This window comes from Hordeum vulgare, chromosome 5H (assembly GCF_904849725.1).
Source record: "Hordeum vulgare subsp. vulgare chromosome 5H, MorexV3_pseudomolecules_assembly, whole genome shotgun sequence".
In the NCBI taxonomy this organism is placed as follows: Eukaryota; Viridiplantae; Streptophyta; class Magnoliopsida; order Poales; family Poaceae; genus Hordeum; species Hordeum vulgare.
The window spans coordinates 67,603,704-67,623,243 of record NC_058522.1 but is presented as its reverse complement, the minus strand read 5'-3'; the positions used below and the strand labels follow the sequence as shown (position 1 = coordinate 67,623,243).

The window sequence follows — 19,540 nt, the reverse complement described above, 5'->3', positions numbered from 1 at the left end:
CGGGCGGAGTCGAAACCACCACATGACGGTGACCTAAGTTCCAATCGCACCCGTCGTTCACCGATCATGGAATCCCGAGGTCATCCGTCCGGGTGCATGTCGTCCATGCAGATCGGACGACATAGTGATCCCCAGGAAGCAGCTCGGGACACGCCAACGCCAAACGGGGGGCGCAAGGGGCCTGTCGCCCGGGGAGGTTGTCAAGAGACGGGGTTACTCTAGCATCCTTTAGAGCAAGTATAATAGAGCTGAGTCAGCTTGCTATAAGAAATAAACTATTATATTTTTGTTTAGTTAGAGGAAAGAGAAGAGGAGAAAGAATGTTAGTAACTTAGACTAGTAACATATATATGCTACTACTCTATGTTACTCCCCATTGTGAGTAGTCTAAGAACCCACTTACCTACTCTTTCCTCTTCTCTTTCCACCAACTAAAAATAAATATATTACTTTATTTTTTATAGCCAGCTGACTCAGCTCTATTGTACTTGTTTTAATACGATAGTAGTATTTCACATTTGAAGCATTTGAAAACCTTCGAAACTCTTGTGCTCCTATCTCGTATGGCTGTATATAGGCTTTTCAAAGGAATACGAAGCTAGCCTTGAATCTTACAGGAATTTCAGAGGAAACAGTTCAACATCTACAAGATCCTGAACTTTTCTAATTTTTGTCTTTCAAACATGGCTTTTCCTTTCAGCCAGAATTGCCTTGTTATCAAAACAAGATTACAAAATCCAGCTCGGTAGACATTGAGCTGCTTCCTGCGAAACACCTGTAAGATTCATCCAGCCACAGTTACTAGTGTACCAGTCAAGTTATCTGTAGCATTGTTTTCCAGTACCAGTAGTACTACTACTACCAGGAATGCAGCGACACCGTAGAAATTCCTACTGAAATGCTGGTACCAGAAGATCGAGAAGGAGCTCCCTCTGTCGCTCTCGCTCTCGCACCCATCAGCCTGCCAAACGTTGATGGGACCTACGGTCGCTAGCACCACTGGGGGAAGCAGCGAGCGGCGCACAAGAACCTCTCGCCCGCGTCAATCCAATTTTAATGCTGCAGCGACAGCCCCCTCCCCATCCTCGGAATCTGTTGCATTCAATACAACTTTCGAAAAACAATCATTTTTCTAATGCAGCCCCAGCAGCAGCACCTAGATCCAGCCAAAGGCTCCAAGCCCCATCAGCCACCACTGTTCGGCCTCCATTAGCGCGGCGCGCGAGCTTTCTACGCCCCCTCGCCTCCGCTGATTAGCACTGGCACCGGCGATTAGCAGTATACCAGCAGTGAAGGCGAGGCCTTCGAGCCCGCAATCCCTTTTTTTTCTGCTGCTGCTGCCCGCAAGATTACAAAATCCTGCGTTTGTCCTGTTGCCGCTGCTTCCGCTGGCGCTCTCGGGAGGGCGGCCATAGAAAGGAGATAAGGAGACGAAGGAACGAAAATAAAAGAAATAAAGGCTGGAGGCTTTTGGCGCTCATAATTTTTGGCCTCTCTCTGCGCTCCCCGGGGAGATTTTCCGGCGCTTTCTCTCTTTCTTTCCGGGTGGTGGGAGAGAATCCAGCCTCTGAATTCGGTGAGTGACTTCTTTCCTTCCTCCTGCTTTTCGTGTGCAGAGTAGGAAGTTTTTGGTTTGATTCGCTTCTGCCCCTTGGGTTATTTTAATTTAATGTGTTGATGTGAGGCCCTTTTTTTTTGCCTTTTCTAATTCCTGCATCCTTTTCACCGCATTTTCTTTGGAGATTCTTCTCGGGACAAGCTTGCAGGAATCACCCAAGTGAAGCTCTCATCCACCATATCTTGTTGATGTTTCTCTTTCTCTCTGCCCGTCACTTTCCTCCCGATTGTAGGATAATATACTGCTACACAGGTCTTGGTCTCTTCCCCCCCTCAAGATTTGCGTCTTTGCTTGCTTGTGAGCGAGTCGCCCATGGATGAGTCGTGGTCAATTCTTGTGAGCTAGGGTAAGAGAGATACAAGCAGCACTGGCTGGAGTGTCCGTGTTCTCTTCTCCTCTGCAACCTTTCTTTCTTTCTTCTGCCGCTGGCAAAGTGGCCGTTTTTTTATCCCCTTGTGGGAGGCAGAGGCAAGAGCTGCAATCTTTGGAGCCTAGTTACTCCCATCAGCCATTTCTTGGCACTGGTTTACTCTACTCATTAATTCCCCTAAATTCCGTTTTTATGCACTGCTAAAAAATCTGTGCAATCAATGTGAAGCCCCCCGACTGCGCGCTTAAAAGGAGGCCAAAGGTGTGAGGACCCAAGAGCGTCTCCTGATTGTTTTTATTTCTCCTGTGCAGCAGTTTCTGGTTCACAGCGAGAGAGTGTTCTTGAGTCGGTGTTGATCCAATGGGCGAGATGAACCACCAGCCGGGGCAGCCGCCGGTGGGCGTGCCGCCGCCCATGGGGATGCAGCCCATGATGAACGCGCCGGTCGGCGCGGGCGCCATGCACCAGCCCTACGAGCAGTTCAACCAACTCAACTACTGCGTCCACTCCAATCCTTCTTGGGGTACGGAATCCAATCCTGGCTCCCCTCTTAACTCCTCTGCCCGCTTTCTTTTACTTTCTTTTGCTTTCGCATGTACGCTCCAGTTCGATTGTGCGCATACAGGACCAAGTAGCAGTCTGATTTCTAGTACTGCTTACTACCTACAGATTCAGGCATCTTTAATTTTGGTTTGCAGATGGTTCTTGTCATTCTTTTGTTCAAGACCTATAATATCTCAGATTTCGGTTTGGTTGCGTTCAGTAATGCTCTGTGTTGTAAAGTCCCCATATATAATCGACTTCGTTGATGTATTGATTTTGTTGAATCTCCCGTTGACGGAGAAATTATGGCGTTTGTGATTGCATACTTTGTTGATCTGTAAAGGGCTGTAGTACCTACCATTCTTGATGTGAATCTGGGATGTTCAATTAGACAGCTAGCAACTCCTCTATCGGGTCAGGTGCTGCTATAACAGGCAATGTTTTTTCATGGAACAAAAAGAGGAATTGTTGTGATCTGCCACTTTGAAGTATAGAAAAGAAAAGTCCATGTATGCCTAATCTTGAAGAAAAGTCTTTGTCTGCATATCTCCCGTAGTATTTTATACTTCCCCTTTGCATATATTTAGGTATGAACAGTACTGCTGGAATTGGTTTACTTGTTTGGATATTATCAGGGCATATGTAAAACTTGCACTTACCCTGTTCTATTATACCATCATCTACAGTGCAGGTGGCAGGGCTTGCATTCCTCCACTACCTAGTGATGTTGGGCTCTACTGTCATGCTTGTGTCAACTATAGTTCCTGCAATGGGTGGTGGTCCTGTAAGTATATCAATTTGCTTTACTATTCATACCATTTTGTTATGCATCAATGTAATTTCCTTTTGAAGATTTAGTGTTGATTCCCTGCTGCTTTTTGTTGTTCTTACTGATAGGGTGAGAAGGCTCGTGTAATTCAAGCGTTCCTGTTTGTGAGTGGCATTAATACTATGCTCCAAACACTCGTTGGGACACGACTTCCAACAGTTATGAATGCCTCCTTCGCATTTGTTGTCCCAGTGCTGTCAATTGCCAGACAGTTTGACCCAAACGACTTTGGCAGTAATCACGAGGTAGAGTGGCGCTAATTTGCTCAGTCATAACACTCTTTTATCTGTAATGTTTAACCATGCTCCTTGTCGCGTTTGGCAAATGCTATTTGGAGTTCTTTTGAGGATTCATTGATAAATTATCTTTCACATGGTAGTATGTACGCTTCTAACTATTGAGGCATTTGCAGAGATTCGTTCACACAATGAGAGCAACTCAAGGGGCTCTGATTGTTGCTTCAATCCTCAACATGATTCTTGGATACAGCAGAGCATGGGGGGCATTTGCCAAGTATGCATCCTGTAGTACTAGTTCTTAGACTTCAAATAGCATAATTTTCTTTTCAAGCTATTAATATTCATGTAATTTTACTTTGCAGGAAATTCAGTCCTGTAATAATGACTCCTGTTGTTTGTGTTGTTGGTCTTGGATTATTTCAAATTGGCTTTCCTCAGGTATGATTTCTATATTTGAGCGGAGGACTATAACATTGAGAAAGAAAGAATGGAAACAGATAATGTTTATTTTCCATGGTAGGTTGGAAAATGTGTTGAGATTGGGTTGCCAATGCTAATTCTTGCAATTGTTGTGCAACAGGTGACAACTTAAATCTCCTTTTGTATTTTCTAATGTGAATATATTAATTTCCATTTTAGTTAGCTATGATTTGTGGAGCAAGATAGGAACCAACTGTTCAATTTGATCTATGCAGTATGCGCCACTTTACTTCAGACATATCCATGATCGAACCACCTTCTTGTTTGAGAGGTATTCGTTGCTTCTTTGTATCGGCATTGTGTGGGCCTTTGCAGCTATCCTTACTGCTGCTGGTGCATACAACCATGTTTCACTCAAGACACAACAGCACTGCCGCACTGACAAGTCTTTCCTTATATCATCTGCTCCATGGTATAGCTCTTGAGGATATTTCTTATGAACTAACTTTATGAATCATATATGTTTCAAGCAGCCATTTTTAATCCACTCTTTGCATGCCTGCACTTTCAGGATCAAAATTCCATACCCCTTCCATTGGGGTCCACCGATCTTCACTGCAGGTCATTCATTTGGAATGATGGGTGCTGTGCTTGTTTCATCTTTTGAGGTTAAGACTAATTGGATTTTCCCTTTGTTCTATCTTCTTTCGTGCATTCTTGCTGCTAGGGTCTAATTGTGCTATCCTGTGTAGTCAACTGGTGCACACTTTGCAACTGCGCGTCTAGCCGGTGCAACACCACCCCCAGCTCATGTTCTTACTCGAAGTATTGGTTTACAGGTGACTGTTATTTCGGAAGTTGTATTATAAGGGCTAGTGAAATATGGTTATTCATGAATACTAGAATTTGAATGCTTTTCTTCTACTTACAAATGCTTTGGCTAGATGTATATGCTAGAGCACAATAGTTTTAAAGTCCTTTCTGTATGATGTGATGATTGGTTGTGCCATACTTTCTTTGACTCTTGTGAGGATTCTTTGGGGCTGCTATTAAACTGTCTATATGCAGGGCATTGGGATATTCCTGGCAGGACTGTGTGGTGCTCCAGCCGGTTCATCTGTATCAGTGTAAGGGAACAACTCCTCCGCCACCCGCCCTCTCCCCGCGCGCGCAAGCTTGGGGCTGGTCGTTGACTTATTATTAGCAACCATAATTGCCTTAAAAACAGTTTTTTCATGCCATCGGAACTTATCACGTAATCTCGAGACCGTTTATGTCGGAAATATACTTCCATCTACCGTTTAGGCGCTAGTCTGGCAATAACCTCACAATGAAGAAAGAAAGAAGATGCAAGCAAGAAAAAGAGTGGAAAAGGCATACCTGTCTAGGCGATTGCACCAGACTCCATCCATGGCACCAGCCACTCCAACTCCTTTGCTACGAGAGCGAGTGATCAATGATGACTTGAACTATCTAGATCAGATCAATAAAAGACCGAGTCGATTAGATGAAGAATAGCAAATACCTTGATCTAGAACAAAGCAACAAGACTTAGTCGATTGGAGGAAGGTAGAGGAAGTAGAAAAAGGAAAAAAAGAAAAGCTAGATCAGATCTATAGTAAAACAGGAAAGGAGACGGGAAGCTAACTGGGAGGTACATTCAGCTATGAGCTACCACAGCACGCCATCGCCATCCCCGCCTAGATCTGCTTCTTGGGTGGGCCACGAAGGTGCTTTACCGGTAGCGAGTTCTTCTGATCTGGAACAAAGCAATAAGACCAAATTGATTAGAGGAAGGATTAGGAAAACAAAGAGAACAACTAGATTGAGATCTAGAGTAGTAAAACAGATACCTTTATCTAGAACATAGCAATGAGACCGCGTCAATTAGAGGAAGAATAGCCGATACCTTGATCTAGAACAAAGCAACAAGACCAAGTCGATTAGAGGAAGGTAGATGAAGGAGTAGCAAATAGAAGGTAACAACTAGATCGAGATCTAGATTAGTACAATAGATACCTTGATCTAGAACAATGGAATAAGACCCGAGTCGATTAGAGGAAGAATAGCAGATACCTTGATCTGTAACAAAGCAACAAGACTGAGTCGATTAGAGTAAGGAGTAGCCAAAAAAGAGAGAACAACTAGGTTGAGATCTACTCTAGAATAGTAAAATAGAGAAGACGGGAAACTAACTGGGAGCTGGATCCAACCATCGCAGCACGCCATAGCCATCCCCACCTAGATCTGCTTCTTGGGTGTGCCACAAAGGTGCTTTGCCGGTAGCGAGTTCTTCCGATCTAGAACAAAGTAGTAAGACCAAATTGATTAGAGGAAGGTAGAGGAAGGATTAGCAAAACAAAGAGAACAACTAGATCGAGATTAGTTGTAAATACCCTGATCTAGAACAAAGCAACAAGACTGAGTCAATTAGAGGAAGCATAGCCAATACCTTGATCTAGAACAAAGCAACAAGACCAAGTCAATTAGACGAAGGTAGAGTGAGTAGTAGCAAATAAAAGGTAACAGCTAGATCGAGATCTAGAGTAGTAAAATAGATACCTTGATCTGGAACAAAGCAACAAGACCGAATCGATTAGAGGAAGAAGAGCCGATACCTTTGATCTAGAACAAACAACACGAATGAGTCGATTAGAGGAAGGTAGGGAAGCAGTAGCAAAAAAAAAAAAAAGAGAACAACAAGATTGAGATCTAGAGTAGTAAAATAGAGGAGACGGGAGACTAACCGGGAGGTGGAGTCAGTCATCACAACACACCATCACCATCCCCACCTAGATCTGCTTCCTGGGTGGGTGACAGAGGGGCTTTGCAGATAGCGAATTCTTCCGATCTAGAACAAAGCAACAAGATACAGTCGATTGGAGGAAGGAGTAGCAAAACAAAGAGAACAACTAGATTGAGATCTAGAGTAGTAGAACATATACCTTGATCTAGATCAAATCAATAAGACCAAGTGGATTAGAGGAAATAATAACCGATACCTTGACCTAGAACAAAGCAACAAAATTGAGTCGATGAGATGAAGGTAGAGGAAGAGTAGCAAAAAAAAAAGTGAACAACTAGATTGAGATCTAGAGTAGTAAGATAGAGGAGACGAGAGACTAACCGGGAGGTGGAGTCAGCCATCGCCATCCCCGCCTAGATCTGCTTCTTAGGCTGGCGACAAGGGTGCCTTACCGTAAGAGGTAGCGAGTTCTTCCCTAGGGTGCCGCTGCTGGGTTAGGCCGCTGGTGGCGATGGTCTGCGGTTCTCCACTAAGAAGTTCTACGGGAAGGGATGAATTGTGTGCGGCGGCTCAATGAGGAGGGAAGTGAAAACCTAATATCTCTTTGTGCGCGTCGGCTTTATAAGGAGCGGAGCGAAAACGTAATAGCCCCACCTTCCGAGGTGACCAAGTGGGCTTGCTGGGCCGGCAAAGCAGGCCGACAACCAAGTGAATCAGCAACGGCAAGGAAGTCAGGGAGAATGTTTCGCCTCAACTCTCAACTGCTGTCTCGTGCTTCTAGCTTTCACATGTGCTTCTCTCATTGCCGTCTCCCACTCCACGGTGGTGCCAAGTTGCGAAAACTGCCCACCTTATATTGTGGAAAGAGTCTTGTCTAGTTTGTGAACTTGAAATTTAGGCCGCTTGACTTCCCATTTTGGCCGAGCTGTATGCTCTAGTTGTCAGCCCCCAATGACTGGGAAGCTAAATGCAACATTCCTTTTTTAGGGATAAATGCAACTAGTCTTCATCTGGTCGATAACTTTATAACTATGGCGCAACCCGATGTGTTCGGAAAATAACAGTAGTACAATCTGATGGTGGTTCATGCACACATTGTAATATTGCGACAGGCGTCCATAGATTAGGCCGGGGATTTCTAGTTAGAACTTAGAACTTGGAAATGCTATACTGATGCACTTTTAGCACATCACACCTGAATATAACCCAGTCTATTGTTTCTCAAGACAAAGTTTTCCTTTAGAACTATTTATGCCATGCCTTGTGAACTGAAAGCACTGCACTTATCTTCCTATATAAATGCAGCGAAAACATCGGGCTACTTGGATTAACAAAAGTTGGAAGTAGGAGAGTGATCCAGATATCAACTGGCTTCATGCTATTCTTCTCCATATTTGGTAATCCTCTGTTCTCTGTTACTGAAGGAAAGAAAAATAAACTCTGGCTCAAATTTGGGAACTTTAATTCTTGCAGGGAAGTTTGGGGCGTTCTTTGCGTCAATTCCGTTGCCAATCTTCGCAGCAATTTACTGCATCTTGTTCGGTATCGTAGGTGAGCCAGAACTTCCTTTTTGTGCTCTTGTATATCGTTTCACTATATTAGGCCTAACCAATGTGTTTTGCTGATACCAGCTGCTGTGGGAATCTCGTTCAGCCAATTTGCAAACAAAAACTCAATGAGGAACATCTACATCATCGGACTATCCTTGTTCCTTGGCATCTCGATCCCTCAATATTTCGCCGAGTACACCGCTTCTGCTGGCCGTGGACCTGCCCGAACAAATGCAGGATGGGTATGTTAAGCAGCCCCCTTTTGGATCATTGTTTTGTTATGTCGGTTCGAGTGTTGAGTTCCTGGTGTTTGAATTTTGATTTCTTAAACTCATCTCTGTTTTCTTTGTTACCACAGTTCAATGACATCATCAACACAGTTTTTGCCTCCGGCCCAACGGTGGCGCTGATCGTCGCGTCGCTTCTGGACAACACGCTGGACCCCCGGGCCAACGAGGCCGACCGGGGGCTCTCATGGTTCACACCCTTTCTGCGCCGCCGTAAAGGGTACTCGGACCCTAGGAACGAGGAGTTCTACAGCTACCCGATCCGGGTCCACGACCTGATCCCGCACCGGTTTCTCTGATTCTAGAAGGACCGCTGCTAATTATCCTGTGCTGCTGTGCGTGCATGTAAATCCCCTTTGTTCTTTTTAGCCTTTTACCCTTTGTGGCCTGCAGCGATTGGTGCAGTCACAGATTTCAGGTTAGTTGGATATGGTACAAGGAGTCAACGATGTTAGTACTTTCGTCGTTGCCGTTGTTGGCCGTTTGGGCCAAGGAGTGGTTGACGTAGAGTTTTATTTTCCGGGTGTATCTTGTCTCTGGGGAAAAATGAATGCAAAAGGATACTAGTACCTCAACTATCGGATGCGTTGATGAACGTTCAGTGAAAATCTTTGCAAGTAAATGTCCTGCTTCTCTTCTGCATTTTGTTACAACAAGATGCTCAAAATGATAGGAAGCTATGGCAGTTGTCAGCTGGTAGGTGTACATACTGAAGTGGGCTTGCAGTCCAAGCAGAGGAGGTGCTGCAACAGATTATTGGGAAGTGAGCAATGCAAAGGCCTGCATATGGGGGTATTATGATGAGCTCGTGAGGCATCGGGAATGCAGAGCTCTCGTGTTGCCCCTCCCATATTACTTCGGAGGACCAAGCATTGCTTTGCTGCTATGGTTGAGGCTGTTGCACGGTTCAAGAAGGGCCCTAAAAACTGGAATTCTTTGCCAAGCTGGTTTCTGCTGGTGTCCCGCAGCTCTTGCTACTGGTGCCATAGAGCTAGTCTCAATCCAATGATGTGCATGCTTGTTAGGATCGCTCTCTCTACCCAGTTCTCGATCAGTAGTTCTCAGGATCTTAGAGGGTAGTGTTTACACCTGCGAAACGCGGAGGAGGACGAACTGGAACTTAACTTGAGTAGCCAGTTGTTGAGTCACTCCTCTTTTACTCATGTATATGTTTGATTTTTTTGGATGCTAAACACCCTCCATTTCATTAACAACGTTCATGGTAATACAGTGAATGCCTGGAGGCTGAAGGAGCCAGAGATGACCACCAAGAGGACAATCTAGAGCGAATTTAGCGAGGCTATGTGCCTCGATATTAGGATCATGTCCTTCAAAGATGAAGGAGCAGGCAAGGAACTCTTTTTTTGAAATTCAGCAGGCAAGGAACTCAGTTGCTATCATGGCGATCTCTCTAATGATATTAACATAAATTCCTCCATCAATGCCAGAGTTGATTTCGTCAATGATTTGCTTACAGTCCGACACAATGATCACCTTAGTCAAAGACATATCTTTTCTTTTGTAAGTGCCAACGCCTCCCGACATGCCAATGTTTCTAAAGTAGTTGGGTCCTGAATACCTGCATCTCTGATAACAGAAGCTCCCAAGTACAAAACGGTCTCAGTAAGCCACTAGGGCTCATGAACTTGTGGTTGACTGGTTGGGCCTACTTTCCTCCCTCTCCGCATCGTGTATTTGGCGGCTTGCTGGTGAAGAGGATGGGCATTTTCTATTTGGCGCTGCACGCGCCCGTTAACATGTATTTTGTTAACCGACGCCTGCAGCGTTTTTAAATGGGCCAGCCCATCTAGACGTCAGGTGACGAACGTTTTCTTGAAAATTCTATAAACTTTAAAACAAAAATTATGAACACTTTTTAAAATGATGAACTTTTTTCTGAAAATCGATGAACATTTTCTGAAATATTAAAATTCTACGAACTTTTTTGAACACCATGTTTTTTTGAAAATTATGAACATCTTTTTGGAAATGGATAATTTTTTTCAAAATTTATGAACTTTTTAAAGATTTGTGAACTTTTTTTTCCAGTTCAATGAACTTTTTAAAAAAATACATGAAGTTTTTTTGAATATCTATGAACTTATTTCAAATTTAATGAACTTTTTACAAATTGGATGATTTTTTTTCAATTCCAATGAACTTTTTTCCAAATTGATGATTTTTTTGCAAAGTTGATGAACCTGTTTTAAAGATATGAACTTTTTTTCAATTGGATGAACCTTTTCTTTAAATCTGTAAACCTTTTTTGATTTCATATTTTTATTTTCAACTGGATCACAAAAATAAATAAATAAATAAAACTGGACAGCTCGCGAGCGTGCTAGTGGGTCGGCCCATGCTAGCGATGCTGCATGCGCCGGATCGTTAACGGGCACCTCTAGAGCTTCTTTTTTTTTTAGAAAAAGAGGCTAAGCCCCGACCTCTGCATCGAGTGATGCATGCAGCCATCTTTATTACTTGTTCAACAAAGGTCTAACAAGAACATACATCAAACCACCCGAAGCCCCCTCTTACACCTACAAACCGTGATAATGTGGAGCTCCCATTGACATGAGAGCTCCTAATGGAGGCTCGTTGCATCCAAAAGTGGTCGTGATGCAAAGGGCGGAGCTAGACTGGGCCGGCCCATTGACAGACAGTGTAGAGGCACGCGGGTAGTGTAGCATATGATTTTTGAAAGCACACTCTTCAACAATTTGCACACTCTTCAACATTAAAGGGAAGTTCGTTTCTTAGTTCTCCGATACAGGCTATGAGTCCTGATGGTCCCTTTTCTTTTCTACAAGTCATGATGCCCTACTGCCAGTTTCCACATCATTTATTAAGCCCCCGTCCTTGACGATGGCCTCAAATCCAAGGGAAGGGGAAGGATGCTTGGCTTTAGGGACCCGTAGATCGTCATCATCGGCACAAGCGACATCATCGTGGCCATCGGCGGGCCAACACCTCGCAAACCTCGACACCCACCTCCTCTCCTAAGGGCAACCTCTTCGCTAACGATAGGATGAGAGCACTCCCGCGATGGCCGGCCAAGGCTAGCGCAACAGCAACGATGCACCTTGCGGGGAGATCACCAAGGTTGACCTCCTCCATTGGAGCTTAGAGGGCCAGCTTGGGAGGGAGCCCATGACTCGACGTCCGCATCCATGGTGGGACATAGCTTCATCTTTTCTGCCGTCGCACGTAGGGCCACTTGGTGCCATGGATCAAGCAACCCGGACATGGGGGCGAGTTAGACACCCGTGTCGCGACTGTGTGGTTGGTTTATGTCTCTCCACAGAAAGATGTGTTGGCAGCACAATATCAGCATAAGTTCAACATGTGTGACGTTGATCTTTGTTGTATCCAACGGTTGTAAGTGCTTCTTGGTGAAGTGAGGGACGAAAAAAACCCTAGCCACTCCACCCAATTGGTGGTGGCTGCATTGTGAGGGTGAGAGAGAGCGGACAACAAGAACATAACCTCTGAGAGAGAGGAAGGAGAGAGGTTTTGTCCAGATTTGCTGCATCTCACTAGATAATGTTCAACTTGGTGATAAGAGGCTCAATCGTGTTTAGATTTGCACCAATTTTGATGAGCCCATTCCTTAAATTGTGTATTGTGATCTGGCTAGCTGATTTGCGGATTCGGTCAATGGAGCATCTGATTTGAGTGATTTGGCTAATTCGTGTCTTGAGTTCCTCGTGTGTGAATTTTGATTTCTAGTTTCATCACTATGCTCTTTTTGATGACGCAGTTCAATGACATCATAAACACACTTTTTGACTCTGGCCTAACGGTGGCACTGATGATCACGTCGCTTCTGGATAACATAATGGAGGCTCGGGGCCACGAGTCAAACCAGGGACTCTCATGGTTCACAGCATTTTTGCGCCGCCAAAATGGATACTCAAACCCGAGAAATGATGAGTTCTATAGCTACCCTATCTGGGTCCATGAGTTCGTTCCAAACTAATTTCTCTGATTCTAGAAGGGGTGTTGTTAATTATCCTGTGCCGTTGTGCAATGTAAATCACCTTGGTTCTTCTTAGCCTTTTACTCCTTGTGACCGGTAGAGATTAGTGCCGTCACAGGTTTTAGCTTAGTGGGATATGCTACAAGGATGCTAGGACTTCCGTTGTTGCTGTTGTTGGCCGTTTGGGCCGAGGACTTGGTTAGATGATTGACGTAGAGCTTTATTTTCCGGATGTATGTTGTCTCTGGGGAAAAATTATGCAAAAGGATAGTACCCCAATTATCGATTACCGAAGCAGGTTTGTTGATGAACTCTCAGTGCATGCGTTAGAACGTGAAAACTTTGCAAATAAACTAACCTGATTTTCTTCTGCATCTTTCACAAGATGCTTCAAAGCCAAGGCAGGGATTGCAGTTGGTAGGTGTACGCACTTGCATCCCTAGTAATTGCATGGTTCCACATGGTCTTCCTGCGATATCTTTTGGTCTATAAAGGAACGGCCCAATGAGCAGAAGCGCTTGAGGAGACTACTGGTTTTCGTTCGTAGAGGGTGACACAAGAGCAAAGGCCTGCATCGCCTATTACAAGATTGTGAGGCATTAGGAATATGGAGCTTTGGGGTCGCCCTGCCCACACCCCATACCCCTTTGTTGCGCTCTGCTGCTATGGCCGAGGCTACTAAAACTGCACGACTTTCTCTTGCATCGACCAGGGAAGTCGAATCCAGGAGCACTCTTGTAAACTGTAGTGCTTGAGCAGTTGTCTGACACTTCTTTGTAGCCTATAGTACCTGTGCTGTAGAGAATGTTCCGTTGCACCTTTATGCGACTCTCTAAGACCTCATGTCATTGTTGTGCATACTCTAAGCCCCATTTCCAGTGTTGTGAACTTGTGATATAAATATACCATCATGTTAACTGTTAAGCATGTGTGTTATAATGTCTCACAAGAGATCACATAGCGCATTGGTGTAGAGTGGGCGTTTTGGAGCTCGGCCTCCATGAAGGATGAAATTTTTGAAAAATTTAAAATCCAAACTTCTCAGTTCTAAAAGAATCTGAAAAAATTATACAAGTATACAAGGATGTGAGGTGTATGTGTGTAAAATTTCATGATAAAATAACTTGAAATGCGGTGAAAAAAACCACATTCATGAACTTTGAGGATGAATAGTGCATCTACCAAATTTATTAATTTTGTATAGCACTCATTCTAATGTATTTTGTCCTAAAAATTTACATACTTGTGCATTATGTATCTAAGAGTATGTGTATTTTTTTCAAAGTTTCTTGAAACATGCAAATTTGAATTTTTGTCGTTGAAGAGACGAACATTCTTGGGAGAACATGAAATTTGCTTTCTCTTCCCCCTCAGGTCACACCTTCATTTCTATTATATAATTGGAGAGATGAACATTCTATTTTCTACTCCCTCCGTCCCATATAATATAAGAGGGGGTTTTGACACTAGTGTAATGTTTAAAATGCTTTTATATTATGGAACGAAGGGAGTAGCTTTCTTAGCCTTTTAGGGGAGAGAAAGCAATCTTATTGTGCGTTCGATGTTAATGAACGACATTTACTCGTGGAGCCCCACTTTTGCGAGGTTGGGCGACCATGAAATTTTGGAGCTCTCGTGTTCTTTCTTCGGCAATTCGGGTTAGTGAGAACATCTCTAGTAGACCCAGTATAATGCCCTGATCTGTAAAATAACAGTTAAAATACGGGTTCACGCGAAAAAAAGACGTCCGATCAGACCTTGCAAACACGTCGGACCCGTAAATATTTTTGCGGGCGTCGCGCCCGCGAAAACACATGTTCTCTCCCTCGTCTCGTCGGTGCATCGTATACAGTAGGAGCGGTTGGCGGGGGGGGGGGGGGCGTTTCAGCCCACACTTTTCCCCCACCCACCGCCCGCGATTCCGGCCATACCATCCGTCAGGATCATGCCGGTTGGCCGCCACATGCCCGAGATTGACCACTACCACTTCGTGTTGCCTCGACCGGCCGAAAAGTTGTAGATTGGCGGCTGCTTGTCGTGACCACTGAATTTGGCATTTACGGCCACGGGGCGGGTGTGCCAATCCATGGATTGGTCAGGGAGCACCCCGCACAACCCAACAAAACCCCAACGCCGCATGCAGGTACTGGTTTGTCCTCTAGCCGTCATTGTCGATTTGCCGGCAAGGACTTGGCCGGTTGTCGCCCGGGCTCGATGCTTGCGCAGCGGCTCGTCGGCTCATCGATGCCGCTCATACAGTGTGACGACTACACACAGACAGTGCTACGGCTAACATCTAGCACGCCGCAACACCCCGGATGGGTATTCTTAAAATGCAATAACGACGGGGTATGTTCTTGTTTTCATTTGGCTTTGTCAACTTATTAGATTCAATTTCGGTAGCTTATTGAGATGTTCATGTGCGTAGGAAGGTGGATGCTCATTTTAGTATTGGGAAGAAGAATACATCGATTTATTGGAAGGAAGAAACTTAATATATGTTCGTCCACTCCTTAGTATAATTGAGGCTAATGATGCGGCTGCATGTGCAATTAGAAAAGAAACTGAAGGGAAATCAACATCTATTTTTTTAGAATCAAAGCCGAAGAATGAAGAATGCAAGATCAAGAATATGCGGATCAACAATGAATGCATGAAGAAGATGTTGGTCCAACTAGTAGGAGCAGTTATGGAAGTTAGATATCTTCTAAAATGCCTAATTGTGATTCTTGTTTTCTTTCGTCTTGCTATTTTAACAAGGATTTGATGAATTATTATGTATCCAATACCCTTGAAGAAAATAAAGAAGCAAAGAAATGTGTTTTCATGCTCGAGATTGAAATGCAAATTACTGATTTATGGGTTGACGGCGGACGACAGCCGAGCAGACCCCATAAACTGGACCTGTAAAAAAGGATATTCGCTGCTCGGCCGCCGTCCGCACCGGCCCGCAAAACCTCTTTTTTACGAATTGTAAACGCATTTTATGAGTCGGTATTATACGGGGTCTACTAGAGATGATCTTAATTGTAATTGTTTGTTGGACATTATGAAGTGAAGTGCTCGCGTTCAGACGCTCATGTCATTAGGTATTTGCCAAGCCTAATTCTGGAGACACTTTATCGGTCCCTCCAAGGCGATCAGGGGGCCAACCCTAGCGCCCCGGTGGCTGCCCCCTCCCCCTCTCCTCCACCTCGTCGTCCCTAGAGACGTGCGTCGGCTAAGCTCGGACGCTGCCAGTGATGGGGACGACGGGGATCTAGGCTGCAACCCCACGGTCTGGAGGGACCTGCTGCGCGAGATCGCCCTTCGGTCTTCGTTTTTCCTGGCGGTTCGGCGTAGCTCCGACGACTTCGGGGGGAGGGCGGATCAGGAGGGGATGTGGCAATGGTTGACTGGTCGGTGGCGCCTTTGGTCAGTTCTAATCTGGCCGGTATTGCTGGCTGTGGTGGCTAGATCTCGAGACCCGCCATCTAGTTCTAACTGCGAGTCGGAAAGACATAGTTGTCGGTGAAAACCGAGCCGATGGTAGCGTTCTACGTTGTTACCTTGATGAAGGCATCGTCGTGTAACTACTATCGACCCACTCATGCTGCTCCGGGGAAAACCCTAGAATCTGGTTTTCCTGATCGGACTATGGCGGTACCACGATCTCATTTTCTCTTTTGGGAGCATCGTTTATGGAGCAGAGCTGGAAGATAGGGGCAGGAGGTGGGGTGGCTTCGTCTTGCATAGAGTTTTCGGTGGAGATGTCAAGTCATGCCTGGCGGACAGGTGCTACGCTGTGTCATGCCTGGACGGCAGGTGCTATGCACCACAGATCTTCCAGAATCTTCATGTCTGGACGGACGAGCGCGGGGCGGTGGCGCCGTTGGGCGCCATGGTGGCGTCGACGGATGGACGGACTGGTAAGGATGATGCAGATCTCTCTCCCGGAGATGTGTCAGCGGTTCGATGATGATGACGGCGTGTAAAATATGTGTATGTAGTGTACGCTTTAGGTGTGTTGCACCGGTTGTGAGTTCTCATATGTTATGTGGATGGATAGACGACGACGCAGATTTTAGATATGAGGAGTGAAATCACTTCACATTATCAATTTTTATGGTGTGAATGATGTCTTCGGATGTCTTGATGTATGTTCTTGTTAAACCTATGTTGAATAATAATAAAGATGGTTGTATCCATTAATATGCAGAGACTGAAGTGCTTGAGCTGGTTGCGGAGCTACCGGGTTGTTTCTGTGACCACACCCAACTTTTGGAGGTTGGGGACAATTAAACATGACCAGGCACGATCCTTAAAAAAAGCATGACCAACCCGGAGGTTTGAGCTTCGGCTTGACCAATGAGGACATGAAACGTATTGCTAGCAACTACACTCGGGTATGGGCAGCCCGACCCGAACACAAAGCCCGACCGGTCTGGCGGGTCTGGCTTTGTGTTTGGTCCGGGCTTTAAAACTAAACCCGTTGTGTATTTTAGGCCGGGTTCGGGCTTGAAAAAGGTCATTTTATACTGAGGCCTGACCTGGCTCTAAATTAATTTTTTTAATTCATTTGAACCAGGCTCGGGCATGGATAGTCATTTTTCTGGCCGGGCCGACTCAGGTTTGAGACTTTGAGTTCAGGCTTTTTTCAGCCCGGCCCGACCCGAGGTATGACCAAGTTTACTAGCCACTCATGCATTTGTTTTGATAGGTATCTTTACCTATTAATAATTAATCTATTGCTTCTGTGTTACGTCATTAAAAATTCCCTTAAAGTTGGCATAAATCACCCACCATGCCACTTATAAGCTAGGAAAAACGATTCGGTTTTTCCATCACAAGTCGCTGCGTCATTTGTTTGTTTAAAGAAGGCCGAACCGCAGTTGGTCAACAAGACTGTTGTATCCTGATGGCCAGAACCCTGCCTTTCTAACTGGTACACCCGAGTTCGAATCCCGTGGTTGCACTTTTTTGGCTTATTTATTTTCCTTTTTTGTTTACTTTCTCTTCTATCAGGCTGATTCAAATAATATACGTACAAAATCAAATAGTCCCACATTGCTACGTTCAAACCAAACTTCGTAATTTAATAAGATCTTCGAGTTTCCTGGGTATTAAGGAGCAGTTTCAGGAATTATAACAAGGAAGGAAATAAATTGTCTTTTTTGTTTACTTTCTCTTCTATCAGGCTGATTCAAATAATATACGTACAAAATCAAATAGTCACACATTGCTACGTTCAAACCAAACTTCGTAATTTAATAAGATCTTGGAGTTTCCTGGGTATTAAGGAGCAGTTTCAGGAATTATAACAAGGAAGGAAATAAATTGTTTGAATAAGGAAGGAAAACAAGGGGAAATAAGGACGGAAAGAGGGATTTCAAGTCTGTGATAGATAATCGAGGCGAGGCAGAAGGCGGGTGCGTCGGCAGAGACGAGCGAAAAGGACATCGAGGATAAGGCGAAGGAAGAGGCAATCATGTCCCACTCAACGGTGATGGCCTTCGTGGTGCCGCTGGTGTTTCCGCGTTTGCTGGTGTTGGAGCCTGGACAGTTCTGTATTTCAGGAAAGGCCAAGATGACGATGACGATGTTCGAAGACTGGATGAAGGAGTGTTCAACAAGACATACCGACACGAGGGAGAGAAGTCTATGCGGTTCCAAGTGTTCAAGGACACCGTCAAGTGGATCGAATCGCAGCCCCCATCCATCCAGGAGAAGTTGCTTCCACCTAACTGTTTTGCAGACTTGACAAGGGATGAACGCCCGTGCAGCCAGTCCTGTATTTCTCGCTGAGAATCAGGAAGATATGTTCTTTTGCAACTTTTTTTATCCTTACATATACATGCATGATGCACTTGATAGCTTTAATTATGATGATTTCCCCTGTTGCCGTGGATGTAAAAAAAAAGTCTGTGACAGATTAAAAAAAGGGAGAGAATGGATAGGTAAATAAGGAAGCAAATGCAAAGAAGGAAAAAAGATGTCTGGACAGCTTTTCAGCAAATGCAAATAAGGAAAAAAGATGTCTTTCTTTGGGATGAGAATACGCACACATGAAAGGAAGGCGATCCAATCCTTCACGTTGCATGATGAGCAAGCTGGTCGTTCAAATGATAGCAGTGTCGTAGCTGAAAATTGGTTTAATTTCACATGTGGCATACAAAAAAATGACAAATACATATTTTTAAATGGGCTTCTTTTAGTTTTCTTGTTATTGGGCCAAAATTTGTGTTATTTTTGTACAACTTGCAAATTACATTTTTTCAAAATAAAATTTCACTAATTCGTGATTAATACATAGAATCTTTCATAGTTTTTTTTTGATTTTTTTGGAAACTTGTAAATATGTTTTTCGATTTTCCTTAAAAAAGGGCACCAAGGTGCCCGAGCACTACAACTTCTCTCTACACTACTGTGTGATATATATTCGTCTATACTTATTACATTGGTCTGGTTTTATTTTCTGACCCAATCTGGTTTACATGTGTGACGACTGATGAGCAAGCTGGCCATTCAGACTCATTACATCGGTATGGTTTTGTTTCGTGGTAGAGGATAAAAACGGACAACCATACATGAGGGACGCGATCTGGTTGAGCCTAGAAAAAATGATCTGTCATGGAGCATGAATTCATAAATCAAATCTTGGAAATAATCATGACAAGAATTTTGATGTTGAATTGATGCTTCGGAAGAGAAGTTTGACAGTGAAAAGCATCTATCGCGAGGCAACGATGCAAACATTTGCAAGGAGATGAACGAATAAGAAGTAAAACCCATAGTACAAGTAGGAACAAATATTTTCGTCGACTCTTTTTTTATAACAAGATTTCCATCCAACTTGAATCTTCGGTAGTTTATCTTTCCAGTCTTTCTCGTGGCACCTTTTCTTTCAACTTGACCTACAACTAATTTATTTTTCTTTCGTTGCAACGCACGGCCTCTTTTGCTAGTGTTGAATAATGTATAAT

General features: G+C 44.2%; 1 protein-coding gene and 1 long non-coding RNA gene across 15 annotated transcripts; one reads left to right on the top strand and one right to left on the bottom strand.

Moving 5' to 3' along the window:
• Positions 1-354: 354 nt before the first annotated feature.
• Positions 355-9,224, top strand: LOC123397586 (nucleobase-ascorbate transporter 3). 5 transcript variants are annotated; one of them, XM_045092124.1, is made up of 16 exons: positions 1,592-1,777; positions 1,871-1,964; positions 2,300-2,511; positions 3,218-3,315; positions 3,429-3,605; positions 3,773-3,873; positions 3,962-4,037; positions 4,120-4,179; positions 4,295-4,491; positions 4,591-4,687; positions 4,772-4,858; positions 5,088-5,146; positions 8,071-8,162; positions 8,239-8,316; positions 8,397-8,557; positions 8,674-9,224. In XM_045092124.1, the coding sequence occupies exons 3-16, from the start codon at positions 2,349-2,351 to the stop codon at positions 8,899-8,901; spliced, it is 1,674 nt and encodes a 557-aa protein (XP_044948059.1). In that variant the 5' UTR covers positions 1,592-1,777; positions 1,871-1,964; positions 2,300-2,348; the 3' UTR covers positions 8,902-9,224. The 5 variants fall into 5 exon arrangements, with proteins under 5 accessions (XP_044948060.1, XP_044948055.1, XP_044948059.1 ...); XM_045092125.1 differs by lacking the exons at positions 1,592-1,777; positions 1,871-1,964 and adding an exon at positions 355-1,576 and having other exon boundaries at positions 2,303-2,511; XM_045092120.1 differs by lacking the exons at positions 1,592-1,777; positions 1,871-1,964 and adding an exon at positions 355-1,576.
• LOC123397588 lies at positions 5,153-8,064 on the bottom strand. 10 transcript variants are annotated; one of them, XR_006609977.1, is made up of 5 exons: positions 6,216-8,064; positions 6,039-6,101; positions 5,873-5,934; positions 5,678-5,778; positions 5,153-5,492 (listed from the first exon to the last, which is right to left on the bottom strand). It is a non-coding gene; the product is annotated as an uncharacterized LOC123397588 (long non-coding RNA). The 10 variants fall into 10 exon arrangements; XR_006609981.1 differs by having other exon boundaries at positions 5,873-6,870; positions 6,965-7,027; positions 7,147-8,064; XR_006609974.1 differs by having other exon boundaries at positions 6,039-8,064.
• Positions 9,225-19,540: the final 10,316 nt, after the last annotated feature.